At 38.0% G+C, this 26,684-nt stretch overlaps 1 protein-coding gene across 5 annotated transcripts in view; it reads right to left on the reverse strand.

The window, feature by feature from the left end:
• Positions 1–395: 395 nt before the first annotated feature.
• MYRFL (myelin regulatory factor like) overlaps positions 396–26,684 on the reverse strand; it is a 39,011-nt gene continuing 12,722 nt past the window's right edge. Inside the window, exons 6-24 of one of the 5 annotated variants that reach the window (XM_042017782.1) lie at positions 24,239–24,434; positions 23,734–23,810; positions 22,364–22,474; positions 21,714–21,804; positions 18,730–18,930; positions 18,242–18,350; positions 17,677–17,786; positions 14,111–14,274; positions 13,454–13,517; positions 12,645–12,730; positions 11,794–11,865; positions 11,629–11,672; positions 11,332–11,496; positions 6,852–6,926; positions 4,260–4,347; positions 3,968–4,042; positions 2,876–2,984; positions 757–831; positions 396–664 (exon numbers count right to left, since the gene is read on the reverse strand). In XM_042017782.1, the coding sequence (XP_041873716.1) occupies positions 578–664; positions 757–831; positions 2,876–2,984; positions 3,968–4,042; positions 4,260–4,347; positions 6,852–6,926; positions 11,332–11,496; positions 11,629–11,672; positions 11,794–11,865; positions 12,645–12,730; positions 13,454–13,517; positions 14,111–14,274; positions 17,677–17,786; positions 18,242–18,350; positions 18,730–18,930; positions 21,714–21,804; positions 22,364–22,474; positions 23,734–23,810; positions 24,239–24,434 (1,999 nt within the window). In that variant the 3' untranslated portion in view covers positions 396–577. Of the gene's footprint in view, positions 665–756; positions 832–2,875; positions 2,985–3,967; positions 4,043–4,259; positions 4,348–6,851; positions 6,927–11,331; positions 11,497–11,628; positions 11,676–11,793; positions 11,866–12,644; positions 12,731–13,453; positions 13,518–14,110; positions 14,275–17,676; positions 17,787–18,241; positions 18,351–18,729; positions 18,931–21,713; positions 21,805–22,363; positions 22,475–23,733; positions 23,811–24,238; positions 24,435–26,684 lie in introns of all 5 variants that reach the window. The other 4 variants (XM_042017781.1, XM_042017783.1, XM_042017785.1 and 1 more) reach the window with 4 other exon arrangements.

A 26,684-nucleotide genomic window follows, 5' to 3' on the forward strand; every position in this document is an offset into this window, starting at 1 on the left:
ACTATCCTATACTATACTAGTAGCATTAGCTTCTATACCATGTAGTAAGTAATTCTGATTAAGATCTTTTTGCCCAAACATTTATCATAATAAATCATTCATTTTTATACATCTGGCTTGCCATCCTTAATCCTGCATGACAAAATTGTACAGAGGTTCAATCACATGTGTACAATTCCTTTGACTTAAACCGTTGACCAAGTCTGGGGCTAAGATTGGATCGAACTGCACCTACACTCCTCTCTGAGTTTAGAAAGTCAGAGGTCATTCTGCACCTTGTGACTCAATGGGAGGGCTTCTCTAATAAACTTTGAAGCTCCCACTCCACCCACAATATCATCATATACTCCATTACCTCTTGTCTCTTTAGAAACAACTTCTGGAAATGCAGAGCTATGGTTGTTGTCAAACACTTTATTTTTCTACTTTTTTTTAATCTAAAATTGAAAAAAAACCAAGAAAGTCCCACACAACTCAGTAAGAGGCTTAAAAAATATCCAGGGTCATTTGCAAGTCTCTTTTTCATATCACATGTTTCTTCATCTTTTCCCCAAAGAACAGAATGTTTGGCAACATTTTAGTTACACTGCCGATAAAAGTAGAAGTAGTAATCAGTAAAAAACATTCCAGCAAAATAAGGGTCTGTCAAGCAGCTAGCAAAACCCTGCAAAAGAAAAACAAAGAGATTCATATAGGAACTTCTGTCATTTCAGATGCTATTTGTCTTTTGTTATGTTGTTGTTTGAAAAGGCTTACCGGCACAGCTACACGGAAAGAATATGCGCTGTCATACAGCTTAGCTACAGGGAGAGCCCAAACATGCTGGCGTCCCTAGGTGATAAATGGGAGACATTAGATAACCCTATTTCATGGGGAATTGGAGAGAAGGATAAGCTCTGGAAATATTTAATTGACAAATGCAGTGCAAAGTAATTACAATACCAAGCCTTGATAGCTGTAGTCAAAGTATTTAAAGACCAAGTGCTGACTAAACCCTGTGAATGTCGGTTTACTCTGATCAGCTCCACATGGGAACTGCAGGCATCTGACTCCCAGTGACACTCAGCTGGCTCTGAATAACTGGATTCCCTCACTTGTTTTCTGAGCAAATCCCACAATAAATAGGGATTGTTCCTGATGTGCCAGGTGGTCTGAGAGCTTTAAGTTGTAATAGTAGCAAATGGCAGCTCTGCTGATTTTGGGCCAGCAACTTTAGCAGTGCCCAGAAGACAGAAAAGTTCCTCTTTACATTCTGAAGATGTGGGTAGTGTCTTCACTCAGTATTTCAAAAACAGATACCTGCAAGGTTTCATGCTAATTTTTATTACAGTGTACTGCCATGTACAAGTGAAACAATATATTTTATACCTGAAATGTTTATGCTACAATGAATAAAACAAAATTCAATCCTCACCTCTCTTTTACCCAATGATCCATGGTAACTTTTATTTCTAGTGTCTCAACTTCTTCATCTTTTTCTCCTCACTTCACTTTCTGACACATCCTCTCTGCTGGAGATGATATGTTCACGTGACAAAACTTATGTGGGACTGCTGAGTCCAAATGATTGCTGCTCTGCCTTTTGGTAGGGAATAAGCCTTCCAATCCCTAGAAAAATCCTCTTGAAAGAAACCTCTTCAACTAGGCAGCATTTCTATTCTGAGTCACATCAAATCTGAATGCTCACTGCTGCTGGAGGCTAGTTAGCTTTAGTCTTTTGATGTGGATTTCAGGTTGACACACGAAATCTCTTTGACCAGTTTTGTCAGTAAGCTTCAAGGACATTTCTGCATTGCAATACTCGCTATGTCTGACTTAATTCCAATTTTGTTGAAATTACAGCAGACAGGTCAAAACTTAGAAAATCTGGGCTTTCGGATGACTTTGCCACAGTTAGAGAGAAGCCTGCAACTTTTTGCAAAGACATTTGAAAAGTTGAGCAAAAAGGCAGTTTAAGGCTGGAGGTATCTCAAGTGCTCTAATTTGACTAAGCACAAAAAAAAAATTAAAATCAATTAAAAACATGTTATGTATGGGAGCATAGATCAGAATCCTAAAGACGACTCTGAAATTACTTCCAAATTCAGGGATGTTTCTCCTATAATGTGTTCAGAAATGCTATTATCATTGCTTCTGCCTTTCCTACCATTTTAGCCAGAATAAGCGTTTCCAAACAAACATTGACAAATGGGGGCCTTAAGGAGTCTTGTATGTCCAGGGAACTCGATGAGAGTTTAAAGCCTTCATCAATTTACTGGAGATGCTTAAAGATTTGCAAGACCTGGTCACTAAATATTTTTTTATTGGGAAAAGCTAACATGTTTTAACAGTTTTATCCCCATCGAGGCAATCCAGAGAATGATAAGTAAACAACTTTTGCTTTTAAAATTAAGAATTTTCCCTAGAGGGATTTATTGGTAAACTCCTGTTCACACAGAAATAAAGGGGAATATTACCATTGTTATCAGCAAATTCAAGACTTTAAAACTGGAATTCATTACCCATAAGATAATAATGAAAACCATAAAGTAGATGAGAGTTTGGAGGACTCTGTCTCCTAAAGCTCTGAGTGATAAGTTATTCCCATTTTTAAAGAATCTCTGGAGTTATAATGAGTTAGAGTGGTGACTTAGGCTGAAGCAGAATTAAAACTGTCCTTGCAGAGAATCACTGGATAGATTTTTGTAAAAGTCAGCAGAAAACTGACTCCAAAAAAGTTATTGCATCGCATTATGGTCATGCCAAAGTCAGCCATGACTGACAGACTCAAAGTACCACTGGATTTTTAGTACTTTAACAAAAGTCACAATTTTGCAGCCATTAGTTTTATAAAAAATGATCCCCACAGGCCAGAGTATTGCTGCAAAAGTCTTACCTGTGTGGTTTCTTGGAAATCCTTCCTATTGTTTTGGCTTGAAGAATAATGGGAGCAATAATTTCCAAATGTGACTTTGCAGAGAAATATAATTAATGGTTCTGTGGTGCTTCAAGAAACAGAGAAAAATAAGGATAAATTACTTTATTAAAAATAAAATCAGTTACCCCCAAACCACAAACCAATATTCAAAATAAATTCATACTCAATGAAACTCTGAGTGTGATGTATTGATCCCTACATGGGAGGGCTGTACTATTGGATTATAATGGCATACATTTAAAAGATAAATTTTCAGTGGCTGTAGAAAACAAGCAGACACTTCAGGAGTGTTCAGTGAAGTACAAACAGTACTTCAGGAGTACTGTTACATGTCATCTTATCTGAAAAAGGCAGATGTTTACAGGGATAACATTGAAGATCAAAAGACTGGACGAGTCCTTTCTTGCAGAGACAGGAGCCATAAAGTGTCATCAAGCAGATAGTTTGGCAGCTGTTCTGGCTATCACTGGCCTTTCTCAGAATAAAACTCCAAAAGAAAGGACTTGTTCCCTCTGGGAGAACATAGAGGTGGGCTTTTGAGGAGAAAATACCTGCTGAGAGGAATAAGTCTGCTGCTTTTCCCTGCCCTAAGTCACAATTTTATGTGATACCAGAAGCTCCTTCACAAGAATCCCCCTTTTACAGGGCTTGGCACAACAGGCTCAAAGAAGGTACTCTCTGGAGTTACTCATGTTATGTTCCTAATAATGTTTCTCTACAACAACAAAAAAAAGCTGATCCCCAGGCCAGAGGCCACAATCCTGCCAATATACACATACATGTCTGCTCAAATGATTCCTAGGATAGAAGCTTCTGGATTTCAGTATCTGCAACATTGGGTGAAATTTTCCTTGAGTTGAGAATGGTATTGGGCCTATGCTAGAGCAAGGAATCTACCCAAAGGTCTGCATTAAGAATTTAATTGTGCATAGATTTTTCCCACTCCTCTGAAGAGGACACATTTGTGTAACAATAGACATCAGGCAAGAATTTCTATCAAATAATGAACCACTGCAGTCTTTTGCATGTATTCCTTTTAATTGTACTTACTTTATTTCCAGTGAGATTTCTACATCCATGGGTGTGTATTTGTTAATAGGAATAACATAGCTGAAATTTCCAGAGCTGAAAAAGGTTGCATTAATACACATAGGATTTGAGATAGACAGTATCTTTGCCAAAACATGAAAACTGCATTTAAATTTAAACAGAAAGAAACATAAAAAGGTATCAAAGGCTCCTGCATGCTAGAGGAAACAACTGTGAGCAGGAGCCAGCCAGGCAGCCAGGCCACATTAATGGTGTTTTATTCCACCACAGCATAATAAAAAAATTCACCTACCTGCAGTGCAGATTTTTTCTACAATAGCGATTGTCAATGCTTTGCTGAGTTTCCAAAATCTGTATGGAACTGACTGTTGTATCAATCCCTAAAAGTATTAAGAACAATGGTTTATTCCTGATTATTTCAGAAACCTTAGATAAGAGCATAACAAAACTGCAGTTAGTCTACTCTCTTGATTGACACTACAAGACTTGCTGCAGGTCTAAATTAGCACTCAGTTAAAAGTCTCTGGTTGATTACCTTCATTCTGCCATTGGAGATAAGATCCTTGTTTAGTTTGCAAGGACAAATATCCTGGGAACCTAACACTGTACCATTTTCTTTTGGGCAGACATTGAAGGCTGCTTTGATGGCAGCCCAAGTAGAACACAAATGTGTCAATATTCATTTTAAGGTACTAGAAGCCATACTCATTCAAGTAACCATTAACTTGAAAAAACGTATCTTTGTTGAGACAAATAATATGGAATGCAACAAAACTTGTTTCTAATTCTCTGTGCAAGAAAACATAATTCCTTCATAAAGTGTTGCCTTGAACTTGCAAGAACTTTTGGTTTTGCAAGAGTTTTGTAATATTCTACATATAGATGATGAGCATAGCCATGATAACGCTGTTTTTCCCTTGGGCAGATTAGCCCTGTTAGATTTAGGCAGCAAGAACTAGGGTGCTAACACAGAAGTACAGGTTCTGCTTTCACAGCTGGCCTGGGAATAGCTTCACTGAGCTGCATCCTGAAAGCCTTTTTTCTTCTGGATACATCTACGTCATCCAATCCACAGTTAGAACCTGCAGCACCTCAGACTCTGAAACCAGACCATTTCTGTACGCACTGTGGCAGCCCCTTAAACACAAGGGGCTGAACAGGTTTAATCCCTTTGAGTGGAACTAAGCTGATGCTGACAATGGTTTGGGAAAGGGCTGGGTGATTTGAAATCATAGTATTATAGAAAATCCTGAGCTGGAAGGGACTGACAAGATCACGGCGTCCAACTCTTAGCCCTGCACAGGACACCATGTGTCCAAATCCTTCCTGAATTCTGGCAGCCTTGGTGTCATGACCACTTATCTGGGGAGCCTGTTCCAGTGCCTGACCAACCTTGAGGTGAAAAACCTTTTCCTAATACCCAGCCTAAACCTCCCCTGACACAACTTCCTACTGTTCCCTCGGGTCCTGTCACTGATCACCAGAGCAAAGAGATCAGTGCCTGCCCCTGCACTTCCCCCCAGGAAGAAGCTGTGTGTCACCAGGAGGTCTCCCCTCAGTCTCCTCTTCTCTAGGCTGAACAAACCAAGTCATCTCAGCTGGTCCTCATATGGCTTCCCCTGCAGACCCTTCACCAAGTCTGTGGTGCAGAAAGCACAAGGAGGACTTGGTTCGGCAGGCCCAAGCCCTTCACATCACGCTGTGCATGCTGGTTTTGCATTTCTGTTCCTCTGGTCTACAGCAACCATTCCCTGCTTTGCAAAGAAACTTGATGAGTATAGGCTGACCTGTTCTCTGATTATAAAATCTCTGTGTGGAAGTATATACTTAAATTTCATCCTGCAAATATCTACAAGTGACAGAGGGAAATTGAGTATGTTCATCTCAGAGAACTAGCACAGGAGAACATTTTCCTGTGACAGAGCATCTCATTACAACATGTAACATAGTGATGCCTCAGAGGATTTTGTCTGGGGTGTGGGTACCCATGCAAAAAAAAATCAGAAGGGGAATGATTTTTCCCAGATCATCCCACTGGGGCACATCTAGGCAACAAGCAGAACCTATTTCTCACCTGCTTTAAGTGCATTGTCTAGATGTCTAAGTCTAAGTGTTTTATCGTCCAAATACTGCCTACTCTTTAATCAAATATTTATTTAAAAAAACAAGCCTTAAAACAGAGGATGCACATAAACCAAAAAGACACAAGGCATAATCCTGCTCATACTGAATGAATGCCAGAGCATGCTGTTATAACATATGTAGTCAGCAGATACTCGTCTTTACATAAAAGAATCAATATTTTCAGCCCAGACTGGCTCTGACAGCAGTGCACAGTCTCTAAAAGGGGAACCTGAAATCCAGCCAAATGTCCTGTGTCAAGGAACTTCATTTCATCTCCTCTGAAGCAGGCAGTGTCAAGATCTGAAGGCAGAGATGGCCCCTTTCAGCAGCTGACATTTTAATCCCTTAGGTGAGATGAGGCAAACCCCAAAACACTTCCTTCACACTGCATCATGAGTTTCCTGCACACAAATATCACGCTCACATACTTAAGCACTAGATTTTAGCCCCTGTCAAGGAAAATGCCACTTGTCATTTTATTGTATCTGAAGCCAAGCCTAAGAACTCTGTAGAGAGGGCAGTCAGAATCTATAAAAATTTAATGAAGATGTAAGAATAAACTGAAAATTACAGTGAATCACAGGTTTCCTGTGGTTCACAGGAACTAGACTCACAAGTGCTAATTCTCTATAATGATGAGTTATAGCTGAAACTTCTCTAAATTCCAGAAGCAGAATTCCAAGCCTAAAAGTAGATCTTGAAAGTTATACAAGTAAACATTTTAACTTTTTTTTTTTTCTCATTTAAATATAGGACTTACAGTCATTTCCAAGATCAGGTCTTCCACTAGGTTTTTTGACCAGATGTCTTTTGGGTAACATGTCGCTTTTTTTTCCTGTGAAAGGATGAATGCACAAACAACCCCCAGATTAGTCTTGCTCAGCTGTAACAGCAAAGTATGAATACAAACCCAGGAGATATTTTTTTAATTATCTCTTGAGTAAAGTCAGGCATAACCACAAGAGAAGTCTTTAAAATATAAACCACCTCTATTCAGAAGAAGATATACACAGCAAAAGTAAGTTTGCAGATAACAAGAAACAAGCTTTTGACATCTACAGGATATTGAAAATATTTCCAAAAAATAGCCTAGTAGAAAAGGCTTCACCACACACAGAGAACATCACCAATTTCTATAACAGAGCGCCAAAGCGAAGGTCAATAAGCAGACAGGCACTTCAGCACAAATCTGATCATAAAGCCACATCTTTCTTATTAGTGAGAAAATGGCATTAGGAATGCAATCTGCATGCAAATGTAAGCTGGGAGAACAACTTGGATTTTTGAATGTGAGATGTTAAGATACTGAGGACTGAGCCATTGCTTCAGAGAGAGGATGCATAATCAAATTAAAAAGCTAATACACAGCTCTAACAGCACAATCACCATGTTCACTGACGTCACCTCTGTAACTTCAAACAATGAACTAGGCTGGGTAATATAAGCTGATGACTTCTTTTTCTAATTGTTTCTATTAATTTTCTCAGCACTTCTCTAGAAAAGTGAACTTTAAAGGTCTTTTGAATAATCATCATACAGTACAACTTGGGGAAGGCAAAAGGCCCTTTGAGCCCATGGGAAATAGTTTAATGCTATTTAATGCTATTAATTTGTGCTTCTACAAAAATTGCCAGCTAAGAATCTGTTCAGAGATGTGTTACCAGGAAACTGGCACTGGGAAATGCCAATCTTGCCTAAACTAATGTGCTTCATCAAATACCATTTCTAGAATACCAAAATACTCCATTCCCATGTTTCCCAAAGGAATCTTTCTGATTTCAGAATGGCTGCTTAGAATAGAAATGACAGTTTCATGATAGGAAGGAAGGATGAAAATGCATTATAACTGATACTGAAACAAGACAGGTGGATTGACCTGACTGTTCTCTTATTCATTCCAGATTTGGATTTCATTTCAGTACTGGGAAATAAGAAAATCCAGTTTTTTCTCATGCTAGTAAGTGACCAAGAGCATGGAGCAACATAAACAACTGGAATCCAAGGGCCCAGAAGCAATGTAATACAAAATCCTCTTTGGGATTTTAATCTGTTTTGTGATTTTTTATGAACCTCTCATACTGCTGCCAGCTATTCCTTGAATCCATTTTCTATTTACTAGCTCATCATACAGATCTGCAGGTTCTGCCAGCTTTTGTGGTAATTGCAGCATTTAGTAGTCATCTGCTGTTCCATTTCTTTATACGGTTCCACACACCTAGAAAAATGGCCACTGAACACATGCAATCACTTGTACATGTACAGTCATCTTGGGGCAGATCTAACAAAAGCCTGTTCATTCTCTCATTCCTCCCTTTAATTCACAAACTAATTGTCACACCTTCATTTTCTCCTGATTTCTCTTAATAATCCAGATATGCTAGCAATGCATTAAACACTGTAATTTTGTATTTTCATTAACAGAGAACTATTCTGTAGAAAACCTAAATCCCCTAGTAAAGATAAAAGTTTGCTCTATGTAGACAAAATAGTTCAGCCCATGCAAGCACTGGCAGGAATATATATTAAAAACTTGGAATTACCGAACACTTAAAACTGATTCTTTTGCAGATGACGGAAGAAAGTATTAAGCAGTATCAGAATTTTGTACAAAAATCAGGATAAAGACAGATTTACTTCACTAAGATTTCAACTATTCAAACGGAGTCAGTAACCAGTGTAGAAATTTATTTTCACTTGGGCTTTTACTCATCATAAAATTACCATTTCATTGTCCTTTAAGCTGCTGCATTCTAAATTTGGAATACAAGGTGCCAATTGAGAACACCAAGAATTACCATTAAGCACCACAGCAACCTTCAATAAATTGTAAATAAAATTCCACTCTTTCACATATAGTAACACTGAGGGTTTTCTTAAAGGCCCATGTGGGGTGTGACAATCCAATTCAATAACATACAGAACTACAAGCATGATAAGAACATAATGAGGAAAACAATCATCTTCAGATAAGATTAAGCAAAACTCATCCAATAAATGTGGTAGCCTTTTTTTTTTCCCCTCAAACACTCTGTGGTTTTAATTCAAGTGAGTTGTAATATTCTGTAAGCAGTGTGGGGAAAAATCTGCTAATGATTTCTCATGGTGGTGGTACTTTACCATGAATCTGTTAACTACCCTCTGAAGGCAATAAATGTGAATGCATGAGGCTGACCAAAATCCAGCAGGAACCCCCACCAAACTTTTATTGTGAGGGGAGAGACACTGGGGAGAAACAGCACTGTAGGAGGAAGCAAGTACAGCTCCTGGTTATTGGTGACGCTTAACATTAAGGGGAGAGCAATGAGCATTGATGGCATGGAAGCAGAGAGCAGAAAAGGCCCAAATGCTGAAGGGTATTCACATTCCTCAGTTCCACTGAAATCAGTGGAAGTTCAAAAGCCTAAATCCTCCAGAGAAATCAATTAAAAGAAAGTATGAGGGAAAAAGGCCACATTAAGCTAGACGACAAAAAGATGTGCTGAGTTGTTGTTTAATAAATTTTCTCTTGCTTATGAATGCTTTTGCTTCTGCTTGAACTTTCCTAACAGACTTTTCATCAACAAATCTGGGATGCAAAGGATTAGGAGCTCCAATGGATGCACTCCATAGTAGTCTGCTCCCACTGAATTCAGGTACTGCATTGTGGAACAGCAAAAGGCCTGTACTAACTCCTAAATTAGTATTTAATTCAATTGCAATTTCAAACAGTTCCACCTTTCCATTAATCAGATTAATCAGCTGATTCTAAAGTATCCACTTTTTATCTTGATTATTCCCCATATTTAACTCTTAGCTTTTTGTTCTGAAAACATTTTCATCTATCTTGGTTACAGCTACATTAAACAGCTTGTTGGTTTTCCTTCTGTTTGGATTTCATATTGACATTGTTACCTTCCATCTGGGGATATATTCAGGTTCATTAAACTTATGCAGAACTGAAATCTTTCAGTAGCTTGTGTACTGTGCTGATTTTTCACTCTTGAATCCACAGTTAATGCTATTTGGAGCATAAGACCTTGAGAAGGTAATGCTTTGTGTTTATTCTTATCTTCTCTTTCCACCTAATATCAGAAGAAGCCAGCTGGGGACAGAAGGTTTTCATATTTCATTTTGACCCATCTACAGTTCCCTCACTTATAAATGAGATTAATGTCTTTTTAATTAATCAACACTCTTTCAGGCTTCAGAGCAACACAAATTACTCAGGTATGACCTCTTGAAAGCACTGTAGTGAGCTATATCTGCCACAGAGCTTACTGCAGCACTATTCACAAGAATCACAAGGACCACTTGCATACAGCTTGTCTGCAGAGTAAGGAATGACCAGTGGATGAGTCCCACTGAAACAGGTCATGCTGAGAGTGCCACAGCAATTGGTAATGCCTGCCCGGGCAGACATTTGTACTTCAGAGGCTGAACTGCATCCATCCCCAGTTTAACCCCACTTTGTCAACTTTGGTGCAAGAATTGTTCCAAGGCCAAGACAGGAAGAGTATGAATGCTGGTTTAGTAATATTAACACTTGCTTCCAGACACTGGCAATGTTAAGGACTGGGAAAGAGGAATACAGATTCCCATAGTTTATGCATACCTTTATGCATTAATCCTTTCTTATAAATATTATAAAAGTTGTAAACAACACACCCTCTCATACACTACACATATAACATCTGGCAGACAATATCAGTAAAGAATTCATTCCAGTTAAAGTATTTTATTTTATAGAGCTCTGCCTACAAATAATACTACCCAAAACCCCTGCCTGAACAATCAGAGTTTGAAGTGTAAGTTTTATGTTTTCAGGCAGTTGGAATTCTATCTCTGCCCATAGAAAAGATGTAGTATCATTACATTGTGACACGATTCCGTTTTTGGGGGGTTTTTTACATCTGTTAATTCATTCTCTACTACCCCAAATCAACTCCCATCCAACTGTAGCCAAAGGTTAATTAAAGGGATTGGTGACTTTCCAGTTCACATCAAATAATTTACCAAGAATGGCCAGGAAGAACAGTGACACCTGAAAAACATCTTAGGGCCCCAAATTCTTAAGGGTAACCAGGCCAGATTTTTCAAAAACATATTGACTGTAGTGATGATTAGTTATATCAAGATTTTTTAAATCCTCTGGACTAAGCTCTTTTGTAGAAAGCTAACTACCTTTAAATATTCTTGCCCCTTCCCCCACATTTTCCATACAGTCTCTGCTCAAATCATAAATAACTAATTTTTCAACTTACCTTTTTCCTTTGCATTGTTTTTTTCATAACTTAGAGATTTGACTTTTGGTTGATGAATTGGACAACAATAGACCTTGTCACAAGGCAAAATGTCACAGAAATTCACTTCAGGGATCCTGCTAATGGGCTGTGTACTCTGAGAAATTGTGCTTTCCCTTTGCAATGCTAAAGCAAACAACAACAACAAAAAACAAACAAAACAAACAAACAAACACAAAACCGTAATTCTCACAAATGCTGTGTACAGGATTTTACAATAGCCCATTATGTATATGCAGACCAGCAGAGACACAGTACCTGCTGTGGTGGTAGAGGGAGAGACTGGAACAGAACTTGAGTTGCTGCTGACGAAGAAAAACAATTCATTAAGAAATGAACATTAGAGTTGAGGACCATAACAAATTGATCCACAATCTATTACTAATTCTACTCATTTGAATTCACTAATGGTAATTTACTTGCCTGTACACTGGATGTTTTTCAAAACGTCTGTCATGAATGCTAAGTAAATACAGGCTCCATATTGTCAAAGCACTGTAGAAAGAGAATTATTCCATAGATTTACATCCATCTTTTTATACAACACAATATGAATAATACCTTGACAGCACCATGTCCAAATGTAGTCATGCAAGTGTTAACTATCTCATCACTTTCCCTTTAGCAGGAAAAATTTCAGCTGAATATAATGGGGTTTAGATGAGATACCCGTATACAATATTGTGTTCATATACTTGTATTCAACACAAAATATGGCCAGTTTCCAACCTAAATACTATCACAACACCACTTCAAAGTACTTAGTTCACAAAGAGATTGTAAGCCACAGGTTTTTGGCCTGGAAACTGAAAATGGTAGTCTCAGAAGTCCAGAGCATACTTTCCTTTCCACAAGTCCAATGTCACAAGCTAAACTTTCAGTCACATACTTGCCCACCACAATGGGAATGAGTTCAGCTTCATTTCACACAACAGAATCACTCTGTACATCAGAAATTGTTCTTAGGCACAGAATGATTGGATAAAACATGCAGAGTCCAGTTTTGCACCTGTAGCACAAGCCATTGAGGTACAGTCAAGTTGCACCATATATTGTGACATGGAGAGAGATCAGCTGTGTGTCCATCACCTGAGTACCTCACTTTTATACAATGGTTTCAACTTTACAATATTACCAGGATATTCATTGTTAATTTTAACACATTGCGTTCTTCGAGTAGGAAAGGAAAAGAAGGGGGAAAAGTGCTATATTCTTTCAGGTAAGTAGAAAAGAGAAGCGAGAAACAAGTCAAATTGTTGTTAATTAATTGTTACCATAGTGCCATAATAGCAAGCAAAGCTATTACAGTCACTCGGAAAATCTTCATGGAGCAAGATTCTTTGGTCTTGGACAAACAAACCTAGGGGGAAAAAAAAGTTTGGTTAAATCAAGTGGCACATATCTAAGCCACTACTAGTAGATTAAGAAATACTACACTAGGCTGACTATACTTCACCCTTGTTTCTTTCATGATCACCCTTATATAGGTGTCAGCATCTACAGAGGAAAAATTCAGTTATTAAAGGGTCCTAAAATTGCGAGTGCACTGTGCATTGTTGATAGTGTGGGGACAAAAACATTACAGAGGACGAAAGGATAGCTAAAAGTAACAGCTCCTCGTCCTTTCTTCCTGACATTTTTCATACTTTTGAGTATTTCAAAATCAAATTAAGAACCCAATAAGTGGCCAGAACTAAAAGTTCAGCAGCTTTCAGTATGTGCTCAGACCATGTTAAAGCAAGACTGGTAAAAATACAGAAGAAAGGCATTTTCCGAACAAGTAGGGTGATCTTAAATGATGGAGCATTTGACTGTCATTATGGTACAAAGAATATTTGACCTATTATATTCTCTTGCTCTTTGTCACTGGCAGAAGCAAGGTAGGCAAATGAGCATTGGTTCATCTTAAAGAATGGGACTTGGCAGCCTAGGAAGACTGTCTTGAAAAAGGTCAATGTATGTATTTCTTCCCTCATACAATCCCTGTGAAAAGGGGTATCGGCTTTCTATACCACTATACAAGCAAGAGAAAGTGAAAGCAAATCACAATGAATGACTCAGACAAGGACTTAATTTCACTCACCTTCCTGGATTTTAGCGGGACTGGTTTTATTGATGGCAAAAGACTATTAGCTCGACTGTACCTGCTGTAAGAGACAAGATCTCTTTAACATTCAAATGCTTCAGCAACTAATTAGTGATGAAAAGATATTTTTTAATGTGTTAATGTCATCTTGCTTTTCAGTTCTAACATTTACAAAGGGAAAGGCAGAAGTGTCAGCAGATTCACTTTCAAGGACAAAGATCTGCAGTTAACTCATTCAGGTGAATGCTCTTTAATGTTACATTTGATTTCAAAGCAAACTTGGGGAAATGGCTTAGAAACAGGAAATGCTCATCACTTCTGCTGAAGCCCCAATTTCTTTAAAGATTCCTTCTTGCAGAAGAAGCTCTGCAGATTTGCCTTAGAAGCAATTTCCAAGTTCCAGAGCTGTAACTGGACATAATCTACCCTTGCTTTATGCAACAGAAGCAATTACAAAGATTTAACAGCCATTTCAAATATTAATTTTGTCAGTGAGTAAAAAAAAATATGAGAAATTTGGGGTGTTTTGCACAACTTAAATGCTGGAAATTAGCTGAACTCTACTGTCAAGCAAAATCAGTTTTCACTTCTATCACAGAGATCACTTTAACAATTTGTGTGACAACTATTAGAAAAAAAACCAGCCAAACATACCTGACTTTGCTCTCTTCACTGACTGTTGACTTTAAACTGCTCAGCCGTTTCAGCCTGGCCAGTTTCCTATTCCACTGTTCCAGTTCTTCTATTCTGACTTCAAGATTGTTTGTTAGTTTACAAAGCTGCTTTACAGCACCAACATTCTCCATAAAGATCTGATCCTGAGAAGCAAACAGTAACAAAAGTAGATCCATAGTATATTCATCAATCAGATGTAACAAGAAGAAATAAGTGCAGGATTCGCCTATAAAAACACAAGTTATCTCATTGTAAATGGGACGCACGTATGACTATAAAAGCCTTTTTCTAGACATTTAAATGGCAGTAAATTGAAAATGAGGACTTGCAGAAAAATTTGAAGAAGCTAAAGAGATTTTTACACCAAGAATTTAAACTGTATTTTACCTTCATACTGTACTGAAACCTTAACACTGTTCCAACAGGCATCTACTACTTGATTTTCAGTGCTGCAGCTGAACACAGATTTCAGAATTGCTTAGCAAAATGTCCATCCAACCATTTACCTACAGGCATTAGGTAGGCTCAGACAAGCCAGAGTTTCTATTCATGTTGTACACATAATGTTAATCACACAGAGGTGAGACAGGTTAAAACCAAAGCAGGAGTCAAGCTGTGATTGCATAATATTTTGCTTTCCCCTTCAGCCTCTCCAGTCTCTTACAGGAGTCTTGTAGTTTCTAGTAACATGGTCATCTCTGCAACTAAAACAGTTCAGACACCCTCCATTTACTCCTTCTGGATATTTTACCAGGGAAAAGCCTCCTATTCTCCTACCCCTGCTTATCATCTAGGTATCAATCTGCTGCTGGAGAAGCCCTCAGTATAACCATCCAGGTAGTAAGTATTTTATCCATTTCTGAGACAAAAATGGTTACTGATCCACTGCAGGAACATAGTAGCAGAGTACTTTGTTTGCTGTGTTTGAAAGAATGGCTTTCTCATACTAATGTGCAACCAGACTGGTGCCATTGGATGAAGTTATTACTGCTAAGTGTTCCAGTCTAGTAAAAGCAGTTTTTCCTTTCACATTGTAAAAGCCATGCATACCTTTTTTTAAAAGGTGACTGCATTCCACAAAACCAGACAGCATTTTGTGTAATCAGAATCAGAGCACATTATCAGTGGTAAGTCACAAGCTTCCTTACTGCCAGGATACCAACAGCCCATCTAAATAAAAAGTGACTTCAAAATAATCTCTGTGCCTAGAACTGTGAAATCACTTATATGGTCACTTGCCCTCATATCAATGACATGTGAGCAGCTGCCCTTTCCTTTGTCTTCAAATCAAGCATGAATCACTTCTAGGTGGCTTCAACTAGCTGAGAAAATGGCTCTTCTGGCAAAATGAAGAAACACTCTATTTGGGGAAAAAAAACTGATCAGAGTTTTACTGCCTCTCTCGTGACAAAGTACTGAGCACACTGCAACTGAGAAGAAAAGAAAGATTCTGTCTCAAAAAACCAAATTTCACATAGTTGAGATGTTTCTCTAGAAAGTAGCAGAGCCTGGTTCAAATGTGTAATACAATCAATTAATTTTACCAAGTTTAACAGCTCCAAACAGCTAACTGAAAAAGAGACACAACACCCACCAGCACCCTACTTATCTGGAAATAAACTTGGAATACGAGATAAGAAATTTCAAAGTGTCATCACCTGCCAAACTGAAAAAAAAGTTATGAAGCACTGTCCATTTATTATCCAAGGTGCTGAGCTATTTCGGAGCTGGGAGCTCAGGAATTTATATCAGATGTTCCACCTGGACAGAAGATGTTCCAAATCTCTGAATTCAGTATACATCTTATATTGTTAGATGCATCTCTCCAGCTCCTGTCACCCCAAAGCTCATGGAATTGACGTTCATATGCTCTGCCACAGGTGTTAGGAAAAAGAGGAGAAAGCACAGATTTACCTGACCATATTAAAACACCAAAGTGTCTGTGAAGTAATCCCAGGTCCAGATCTAGACAAGCAGTCAAGAAAATGCCAAGCAGCAACTAAGCCATTGCTGTAACGAACCATTCCTGCATGGGCCACATACACAGCAGAATCACATCCCGCAGGCATGAAGTAGAAAGCAGGCATTCTCCATTTGTAGGTCATATCCCTGGAAGACACCCTGGCAAGCACTCTCCAGAGACCCAAGGTACAGAGAAGAAAGGGAACATGATGGGCCCAAAAGACAGTGGTGTGAGGCACTGTTAGAGATGGTATTTTGTGTGATATTTCAGCAAGGAAGAGATATGAACCAAAAGCTCAACTCTCCCACCTAATCTTCTGTCAGACCAAAAAACTGACTACCCCAAATCAATTTTGGGGGCGTTCAAAAATGCAAATGATGCTACAGCTGTCATACAATATAACAGGAAGGCCTAAAGGGCAAAACTAACCTGGAGCCACCACCTACCACCACTGCTCCTCTACTAGCATCTAGAAATCAGCTACAGGCTGGAACCCTGACCAAATACAGCACATTTTCTAAACATCTCCTTTACAACAGTATCTCCAGAAGTGCTCTTTCCACAACATTATTAAAGGTATCTAATTCATACTTCTTTTATATGGAATACAACCTAGAAGATTTAACCTATGAATTTAAACTATTTACAGACTAGCAAGAGATGACAAGCGAAATACAGTATTTTTATAGGTATTTTCCCCAAGTTTGGTGGTGTAAACTTGTGATTTCTACAGAATAATGAAAGAATGCATTATGATAATGAATGCCGGATTGTGTTCATAATAACATCCAGAAAATATAAGGTCACCTATCTCTAAAACCTCCCTCTTCTCATTATCAGCTGAAAGTGGGAAAAAGCTGGGAAGTCGTCTTTGGCATGCAGTGAACCAGCGCTCAACAGACGGGCTGCTCTGAGACAAGTGCTGTCTGCAGTCTTGTGTGACTGGACTCTGTGACTGACAGTTCCTTGCAGTCCTATTTCTACAGGAAAAGGAGGGGAAGAGAGCACAGGACAACACCCAGACAGTGTTTTCAACCTATGAGCATGGTAACTACTTTGTGTGCCATTTCACAGCATATGACTTTGAACCTATAAAAAGCATTTCAGATCGCCAAAAAAACCCCCTTCACTTGGATTTGGTATGTAGAGGTTATACCAGGATTAGAGTAAGGAAGTTTTTATTTAACAAGATGAATGACATCATTGCTTAATTCACTTCTGGAACACCTAATTAACTGAACACTTCAACACAAAAGAATGTTTTGGAGTCCCGCTTGTTGAAGCAATGCTATGAAATCGCTATCCACTTTTATTCAGAAAAGCTAGGCCTTTTTCTTTTTAACTGTATTATAGTTTATATAGTATTGTAATCAGTTTTTAGTATAGATTCTTCTTGTCATTAAAAGATTCAGTCCTTTGCAAACAGCTGTTGTTTCAGTTTTTTTCGGTAATCCGCCAAAGGCCGTTTCTGTAACGCACGTGGAGAGCTACAGCTTTGTATGGGGCACAGCGCGTGTTCATAGCTCTCCACATGAAAGAACAGTCTAAATACACACCCCCACTTTCTCCCTCAAGACCATACCTTGTCAACCATGAGGAAGTTTTCTATTTTTTCTCCATCATTACAAGCAACATCTCCAACTTCTCTAACAGCTTCAGGTAAAAGCCCCTTCACTTCCTGGGCTATTATTCCTGTTTGCAAGGTAACAAAAAATAATGTCATGAAACACATTGGCATACCCACTGACTATTCTAAAAACTACAGGCAGAGCAAAAAAAGATCTAGAATTTCTCTGTGGTACAAAAATCCAGTATTTCAGGGTTTTTTCTCCATTCCACAGAGAAAAACTAGAAACCTTTAGAATTCTCATTTCTCTGCAGTAAGAACAAAATTGTTTGTAAGCACATACTTCAGTCTCATTACTTCTGGAAAATAAACTCCCCGTCTTTAAAAATTGAAACAGAAGTTGTAAAATTACAGACAATACCTAATTTTGGCATTTTTATACCAGAAGAGATAGACAGCAAAGTGTGCAATTGCAGTAACCTAAAAAATGAGGATTAAATAGCAGGATGTTAAAAGGCCCTATGGCACAATAAATATCAGTAGATGTTAATGAAAAATGGGAACAGAGCTGACTTAATACCTGTTTCATGGGTATCTTTAATTCCCATAACAGATGCAAATTCAGGCTTGTAGTCATATTCCACCAGCCTCATTTGTGTTATTCTTCTCAACTGCTCATTTGTATCGACCTAGTTGGAAAAATACCAAGATTTACATGTTGAAACACTAAGCATGGCATCTAGGACACCACTGAGAGAGCAACTAGCCTGACACAGTCATTTGGCCAATCATCACACTGAAAAACATAGACAATCTTACCATTCCCCACTATCAGAGTGCTGTTTGTATTTGTATTGCCAGTTACCCTTCAGTTTGACAGCTCCCAGTTTCTACAGAGGGCCCTCTCCAAAGTCTATAGGTTCTACAGAGCACAGTGGTACATCTGGTTTCTTCAGGCCAGCATTTCAGCAGAGCCAGGATATAGGAGCTGCTTCATGTGTCAGAACAATGATCCACACATGTGTTGTGGTGCAAACATGAATGCCCTAAATACTGCATGGCCCTCACCTCCCGGATATTCTGTTTTGCTCGGCTGTCAGATGGGTGCATGACTCTGCCCATAACTTTGGCGTTTCCGCAGACAACCAGTGCTTCATCTGGTGCATCTGTGTTAATTCCTACTCGACCATGACACACTATAGTCTCTGGAACATGTCCTCGCTGCCACAGTACATCACTGTCATTCTCAAACTGTCCTGGGTTAGATGCCTGGAAGGAAATTTTTTGTTTAAAGGTACAGTATAGCATAGATGCACTATTGTTTATTCTATTAGAAATTCTGGGAAAATGAAAAGCCAAATCTTAAATATTGAAATTGTATTCAAAAGCTTTTTAACACACTGACAGAAAAAACAAGAGTGGAGTCACTTCTGAGTGTTTGTGCTCACACAGGACTGGCCTCTTCCCTTTTTTCCCCTTGAATTCTACTTTATTAGCACCTTAAGCTAAATTGACAATGTCCAAAGCTTTCCAAATTTTAACTTTGACATTATAACCATTCTTTATCTACCACTAAATTTTAGCTGAGACTGAAAATCAGAAAAGAGAAAACAAGGAAGAGATAAACACATGTGACTCATAAAATCCTTTGTAATTTTTCAAATTAATTCGTATTAGAAATTTCATATCAAGGAAACAGGGTCTTTTAAAGAACACCAATAAAATGACAGAACATGTATAACCAGAAAAGGCATTTGATTTCTATAGCTCATTTTAGGGTGGTTTGTTGTTCTGGGGTTGTTTTTTTAAATTTGAGTTCAGGCCAAAGTACAATCATGATAAAAAGAAGCCAGGCTTTCACAGGGCTTTGCCAGCTACAAGGCCTGGCACTGTGTACTCACCACTGTTTGTCACAATTAGAGCATGATCTGATATGCCTGACAACCACCACTCAGCTGGTAGCTTTGTTGTGTTTGAGTGTATGAAAGGCCAGAAGATGAGCTGCTTTTTCTCATAGTGTACTTGCACAGCTTTGCCACTTTAAGGTAGCCAGTGGCTGACTCACTTTACCCTGCCATTGAAGCCCTGTTAGACATCTAAAAAATGACCTTTTCTTTCTTTCTATCTTTCCTGTTGATATTTTCACTACTTCAGACCAGAGCCTCTTGATCTTTCTGCCTTACTGCCTTCTTTTTCCTTTGTCTGAAAGAGTGATCAGGTTTGCAAAATCTCATTCCATTAATTCCTGTTCAAGAACTGTCTCACATACATTGAAGGAGCCCTCTTCATTGAAATTTCAAAATAATCTAATATTAAAAATAGTAGGAAAATGTAAATTTCTAAATCTTACATAAAAATATATATCTTGTAACAAGTATGAGACAAATGTGAAAATTCAACAGCTTCCCCAAATTATTAATGATGTGATATCTATAACACTGTTAGATGCAGAAAGAGAAATTCAGATGAAAACAGAATTGTGGATATTAATGGACAAATAAAGGACAATAACTATAATATATGTAGGGATGATGCAAACACAGTGCTTCAGCATCCTGAAGTGAAAAAGCCCACAGCAGCAGCCAGGATGATAAAACTTCTCAGCAGGGCAGAAAAGTGCTGAACTCCACACATTGCTTTCAAAGCCTTTTCACAGCTCCACCCCGAAAGGAGCTCTGGGCCATAATGCCCTTCAAAAACCTAACTGTAACTGCAGGAAGAGGGTTTATAGCACAAGAGGACCCCCAGATGAAAAAGGAGCCAGGACTGAAACCATCTGAAAGCCCTCATCTTCCTTTGGAAACCCCTGAGCAACACCCCATGGGCTGGAGATTTGCCCTTCTGCTCTGTCCAAAACCAAATGCTAAACCAAACCGTAGTCATAAGCCTAGGCAGATGTTGGGCTGCCAAACAGGCCCAAGCAATGGCCTGCAAAAATGGTGCCAGGACTGAAAGCTTTTGACAGCCCTCAACTTACTTTAGAAGCCTCTTCCCAGCTCCACTTAATACACCAGAGCTCTTGGTCTTACTAGACTCCAAACCAAAATGCTAAGCCTATTCCTCTCCATAAGCCAAGGGCTAGAAAGAGTCCATGCAAACAAGAAGCAGCTCCTCAGCTGACCCCCACTAAAAAGTTCAGTGGACTGCAATCTTCCAGAGGCCCTCTCCATCTTTTGCAGCCCCACCACATGGCACCTATGTATTCCCCATCTTTCTAAGCCCTAAACATAGTATGCTTCTAGAAATAAATATAACTCCAGACTACGCCCAGTTCAAACATTAGCCACCACCCACAGATCACATGAAAAAGGAGCCAGGACTGAAAGCTTTCAGCAGCCCCCACCTTTCCTTGGCAGTCCCTTGCAATCCCACTCACGCTGGGGCTTTGTGTTTTCTCTCTCCCCTAACCCTAATTCTCCATAGCTCTTGTTACATTCTGGATTTGGGATTTTTCTCTTTTCCGAGTCTAACTGTAGACTAAAGCTGAGTACTAAAAGAAAAATGTTCTGTGAATGAGGGAACTGAAAAGTAACAGTTAAGAGGAAAAGAGATTATTCTTCCTTTTTCTAATTTGAAACCTATATTACTACCATCAAATTGAGAGGTGGGACACTCTGAAAACACACTGGAAAAGTGAAGCTATGGGTCTTAATCTTCCTAGAGCTGCTTGACCTTCTTCCCTTACTTTTTTTTCCTTCTCATCCTCCTCGGAAAATGAAGACTCTAGCTAGTGAAAGCATTTACAAAATTCCTGGCAAGAGAAGTAAATTGTTTCACCTCGAATAAAAAAAGAATCTGGAAAAATCAATATATTTAGTATTGGAACTCATAACAAGCTTTCTTTTTAAATCTTTTTATAACTCTACTTTTAACATTTTTAATTTCTGATAATTAAAAGATAACATACTCATACAACATGCAATTCTAGTTTTTTTCCTCAATCTTTTTGACTCAGGGGTAATTTTATGCCTGAGAATCATGACCCCTCAATCTCCTGTGAATATCAAAACAGTAAATATTTTTACATGAAAGTAATCCAAATTTATACCTACCCTCACAATGATCTTCTCAGAGACATTTGCAGATAGTAAGTAGAACTGGTCCTGAGAAACAGCATACAGTCCAACTACCAGCATGAAGTATCTAATTTGAAATTGATTTAATCAAGACAATAATTGAAGTAATTCCTTCTCACAGAAAAAGATGTTTGAAATACAGCTGTTATTATTGATACATAAAAATACAATGCTTTTAAATGTATTTCTTACAATATAAAAGAAAAAGTATTTCCTTCACTCTTAAGAAATATGCTCTTACAAACCCCACAATCACTGCAAATTAACAAAGAATACAATAATTTTGACGAATTTAGGTAATGAAGCCTCCAAGATGAAAACCTTTCCTGCCTCAGAAGAAAATTACCATTATTTTGCTTTTTTTGGCTTCTTGATTTTGTCAGCCAGTATTCTGGCTATGATTTCCTGAAACTATTTCTAACCATGAGGATGAAGTTTGGGGTTTTTTATTCTCATATCATTCTGTGACTGTAGAGGAAGAGGCTTGTAAGCACATACCAAATATTAGAGAAATTGAAAAATAACACAGATTTGATAGCAGAGATTTTCACAAACATTAATTCCATTCTAAAGTAGACCTTCTCTTTTCTACTTTTAACACACAGGACAACTAGCTACAGAAATACCTCTGATCAGGATTAGGTTTCCCCTTTTTTCTCATATTATTTGCTGTTGGTTCACTGAAATGCAGCCTTCCCAGTGTTACTTTAGTTATCTGGTCCCCTGGCAGATCAACTCTAAAACAGAAAATGAAACGAGATCAGGGAAGTAAGTGCTTGGAGATCTATCTGCTCAAACCAGATTTCCACAAACTCGTTAAAACAGTTCTGAAAAAAACTGACAATTAATAAAACAGAGGAACCCCAGTAAAAATGCAGTAATCCTGGTTTTAAAAATGTACTAAAAACAGTGACTACATCAGGGAGATAAACAGGATAAAGCACCAGAAGTAGGGAACCATTCTTACTAATAAGAGTCTTATGTTTCTTGGTCTGTTTGTACATAGTTTTGAATATAATAAAACTGTATATGTTCCATATGATGGCTATTTCCTGCTCGACAGGATTAATAACTGCTTGCTTATTATTGGGCCTGAATTTCTACATTAAAATTAATAGATCTTACTGTTTGTCCTTCTTTCCATCTGCACCTAATTTGCATGTCTGGAAGTACACAGCAGGCACCTGTGTCTCAAATACATAGTGGTAGTCCTCCAGCAAGAGATAAAGAATACAAATAATGAGTCTGTATAGATAAAATTACAGTTCACCAAACAGTCACACATAAAATAATTTACATACACACAGAATCTATTTGTCAGTACACAAAAGGAAGAAAAATGCCATGAGAGAGGCAATTTAGTGAAAGTCAAGCTCTTATTCCAAGCTCAAAGTTCAGTTTAGGTGATAATATAGTGCAGCCTTTATCCCAGCACTGCCCTGTCTAACTTGACACTGTCTTATCTCTTTGTGTTATAAGGCCTATTTAATTATTTATAGAGAACAGAGCTGCTCCAACAGAAGAAACTTATGCCAGAAGAATAAACATAGATTCTGCCAGTGAGTTAAATGCTCAAGAATGGCAGAGCTCCAGAAAGATGCTGCACGTATGTTTCTAGCAGTGGCACTCCTCCTTAAAAAGTACTGCAAATGTATCTCATGCTCATCTAGGACAGGAAAATTCTGACATTTTTTAAGCTTGGAAATGCATCTGCCATACAGCTCTAAGCAGCACAGAAGAGTGTTTCTAGCTGAATATAAGTATTTTGGATAGACATACTTAACACATCCGTAAAACTGCTGAAAATTTTCCTTAACAAAGTGTGACCAGGTATGCATTACTACTGTGATTCTATGTGTGCATCCACAATGAAATCTGTACAAAAATCAGAAAACTGGCTTAGAGCTACCGTAAGTTTTCAAGAAGCAACTACTTCATATTTCAAACCAATCACACATATTGAAATAAAATGGAATAATTTTCTCAAAATACTTACTTAACAGGATTAAAAGCTTTTTTGCTTCGATCTGACTGGGACTGTTCAATAGCAATTGTTTGATCTGGAGTTTCCATCTATAAGACAAAAATAATTTTCAAAAATTGCATGAATATTAGATTTTCCAACACATAAAAATTGAAATAGAAATTAACAGGCAAATTGTGCCTAAAACAGTGAAATTGCACTCATTTCTAATGGTATGACATACAAATTAATAAAGATCAATTGATAATTGACATCTACTCTGAAGACCCAAGAAGTAAGTAGAAAGGGAGAAAAAAAAAAAACGAAAGTAAGTGCATTAATTTACAAAAGAAAAAATGTTTTCTGAATCCAGACCATTATTGGCTCATTCCATTCCGCAGATATTCAGCATGAGAACTGAACCTACATAAGGCAGTTACATGTTCTTAGTCAAAAAATTCCTAATAAAACAGTTCAATTATTTACCTCATTATATAGATAATTAAAAGTAATAATCTCAAAGAGGAGACACACTTGCCTTAATTCCATAAGCTTTCAAGTAAAACTTTTCTATTGGTTTTCTCCGCTGCTGAGTTTTGACATATTTCGGTTGTCCAATGATTCTAATATGAACTGTGATTTGGAAATGATTCTTCTTTTGGCACACAAAGGCATCATCTGCTGTTGAAAAATTAAATCCTTTATCTGTGACAATGTGATATCCTACCGCAGGTCTACAAAAACAAGGAGAAGGAATAGCAACTTTAGGTACTGACATACTTGAGTGACATCTTGAGTTCCTATTTTTTTAAAGTGGTCCAAAAAGCCATCTGATTTTTAGTGACAAAACTGGACCAAAAATACATCCTTACAATCACCAGTTCTACCACTATTTTCTTCTTAACCTGTCAAAGGTGTAAAAATGAAAATGCATATAAAATGTCCTCCAATTCTAGTCTGAAAATGAAATGTTCAGAAACCAGGGGTTGAGGGGCTTACATAATCCTCACTTACAAATCTGATATAAAGGAACTCTGTGCACCTAAGAGCACAAACGAACCTTTTAGTGAATTCAGTCATTCATTACAACACCACTATAAACAGCAGGCTGCAGCTAGTGCTGCAGACAACAATAAGCTAATGAGCCAGCAAGACTCCCCACTTTGTTCACAAATTCCCACACCAAGTGCTTCTGCAGAAGCTACTGGATTCAAATAAGGCTTTACTTAAGCTAAAAGAAAAGCTATCAGTAGCAACCCTCTGGCCTGACTATAAAACTCTCCTTTATATATTGTACTTCCTACTCCAGCTAAAGCAACTCTATTTTATTTCTTCAAAGGGCAATGGTCACCTAAAGAGCAAGAGTATTCTGTCTCTATGACTCACGGTAAACAAGTAAAGGTATCAACAGATCTTTCTATTAGAGAGGGTGAACTCACCATCCCAACAATGTTTCCAGTCCTCTGATTTAAGGGATGGATAATTCTGAAATAACAGAATTATGTGGCAAGGTTCTCTTATATAGACACTTGCTTTTCTTGTTAATGAAATTTGATAACAATGATCTTGTAGGATGCTACTGAGGACCTCTCATTAATACAACTACTGAAGATGGCTTTTCATAACTCTTCCATTACTAGTTGGAAAAGTTAAAATGTACAGACTTTATAGGACATAAATAGACTTTATTATCTTTTTATAAATTATCAACAGAAGTCTCCTTTCAACTAACTATTGATTATCTGGGACAGGGAATAAAGAGAAAACTACTTTTTAACTACTTCAAAACTACTAAGTCATCTGTTACTTCATATTTAAAATTATAATGAAGGTTCTACCATCTCCTCAAACCATCATTATTAAAGAAGTAAAACTTCTTCAGTTTCTTCCTACAGCGGGCAATTTTTTTTATTTTTGTAGGAAATGACTATATTTCATAGTAGGGAAAGGAGTAATTTTTCATATTTAGGTGTGCAGCAAGTTCATTAGCCAATATTCTTAATGCAATCTCAGACTATTTGCCTACACATAGGCAAGCAGCTTGACAAGCAAAATTACAAATTTCCATGTCTCCAAGTTGCAGTGTTTGGAACAATGACTCTCAAAGAGCAATTTCATATTATAATTTTCTGAGTATATAGTTTAATTAAGAGCAAACACATATTTTGTCCTTAGTGCACAAAGAATGATGAGTCTTACCAAGAAGTACAGTAAAATTTGGAATAATTTCTATGTAGCAAGAGATATCCCTGTCACACAAGCATCCCTACCAGAAATATGCTTCAAATTCCTCTTTCTATTCAGAATTTAAGTGTTCAGGGACTTTAAAATCATTAGGACAGAGCACCACCAATATGAGACAAGGGCCAAGAATGTGCCAAGCAGACACAATGAAGGGCAGAATTAATGGTAGAGTAACCTTTTCTAATGAATCTACCTCAGCTAACAGCATTTTTGTTGTGAAAATGAAATAACTAAGAGGTTAAAGTACTGTATGAATAAAATGGAAAATAATAATTAACCTGAGAAATACCCCTCAAGTGGGTGCAGCAATTTGAAGGTGTGGGATCAATCCATCTACACTAAGCAATGAGAAGCGTGCGAGTCTTTTGAGGCCAACAGAACACAGGATCACTACTCAGAAAATCTGTGCAATGTGCTGTAATTACAGTGCATCTTGGAACAGCAGCACTGCCACTGACCCCACTTCAAAGTAATACTGACTTCCTCTGCTAATAACATCTCAATCCCCTTGCACAGTAACAGCAGCAGAGCATGTATTGGGATACTTTATTGCTCAGCATCACATTGTCTTTGTTGACCCAAGTCACAAAGAAATGTGAGTCTGGAACCTCAGTTTTAGGTGTATGGGAAGCAACAAGTAACTGGGCAGTGGCAGGAGAGCAATCTCCCACCATGAGCACACTGCCCTCATGTAGTCATTGGCTCAAAGTGTAACAGGAGTTAGAAGCCACCCCAATTTA

This window comes from Corvus kubaryi, unplaced genomic scaffold (genome assembly GCF_017639235.1).
Source record: "Corvus kubaryi isolate FWS band 111438036 unplaced genomic scaffold, C.kubaryi_AGA036_p1.0 137, whole genome shotgun sequence".
NCBI classification, from domain to species: Eukaryota; Metazoa; Chordata; class Aves; order Passeriformes; family Corvidae; genus Corvus; species Corvus kubaryi.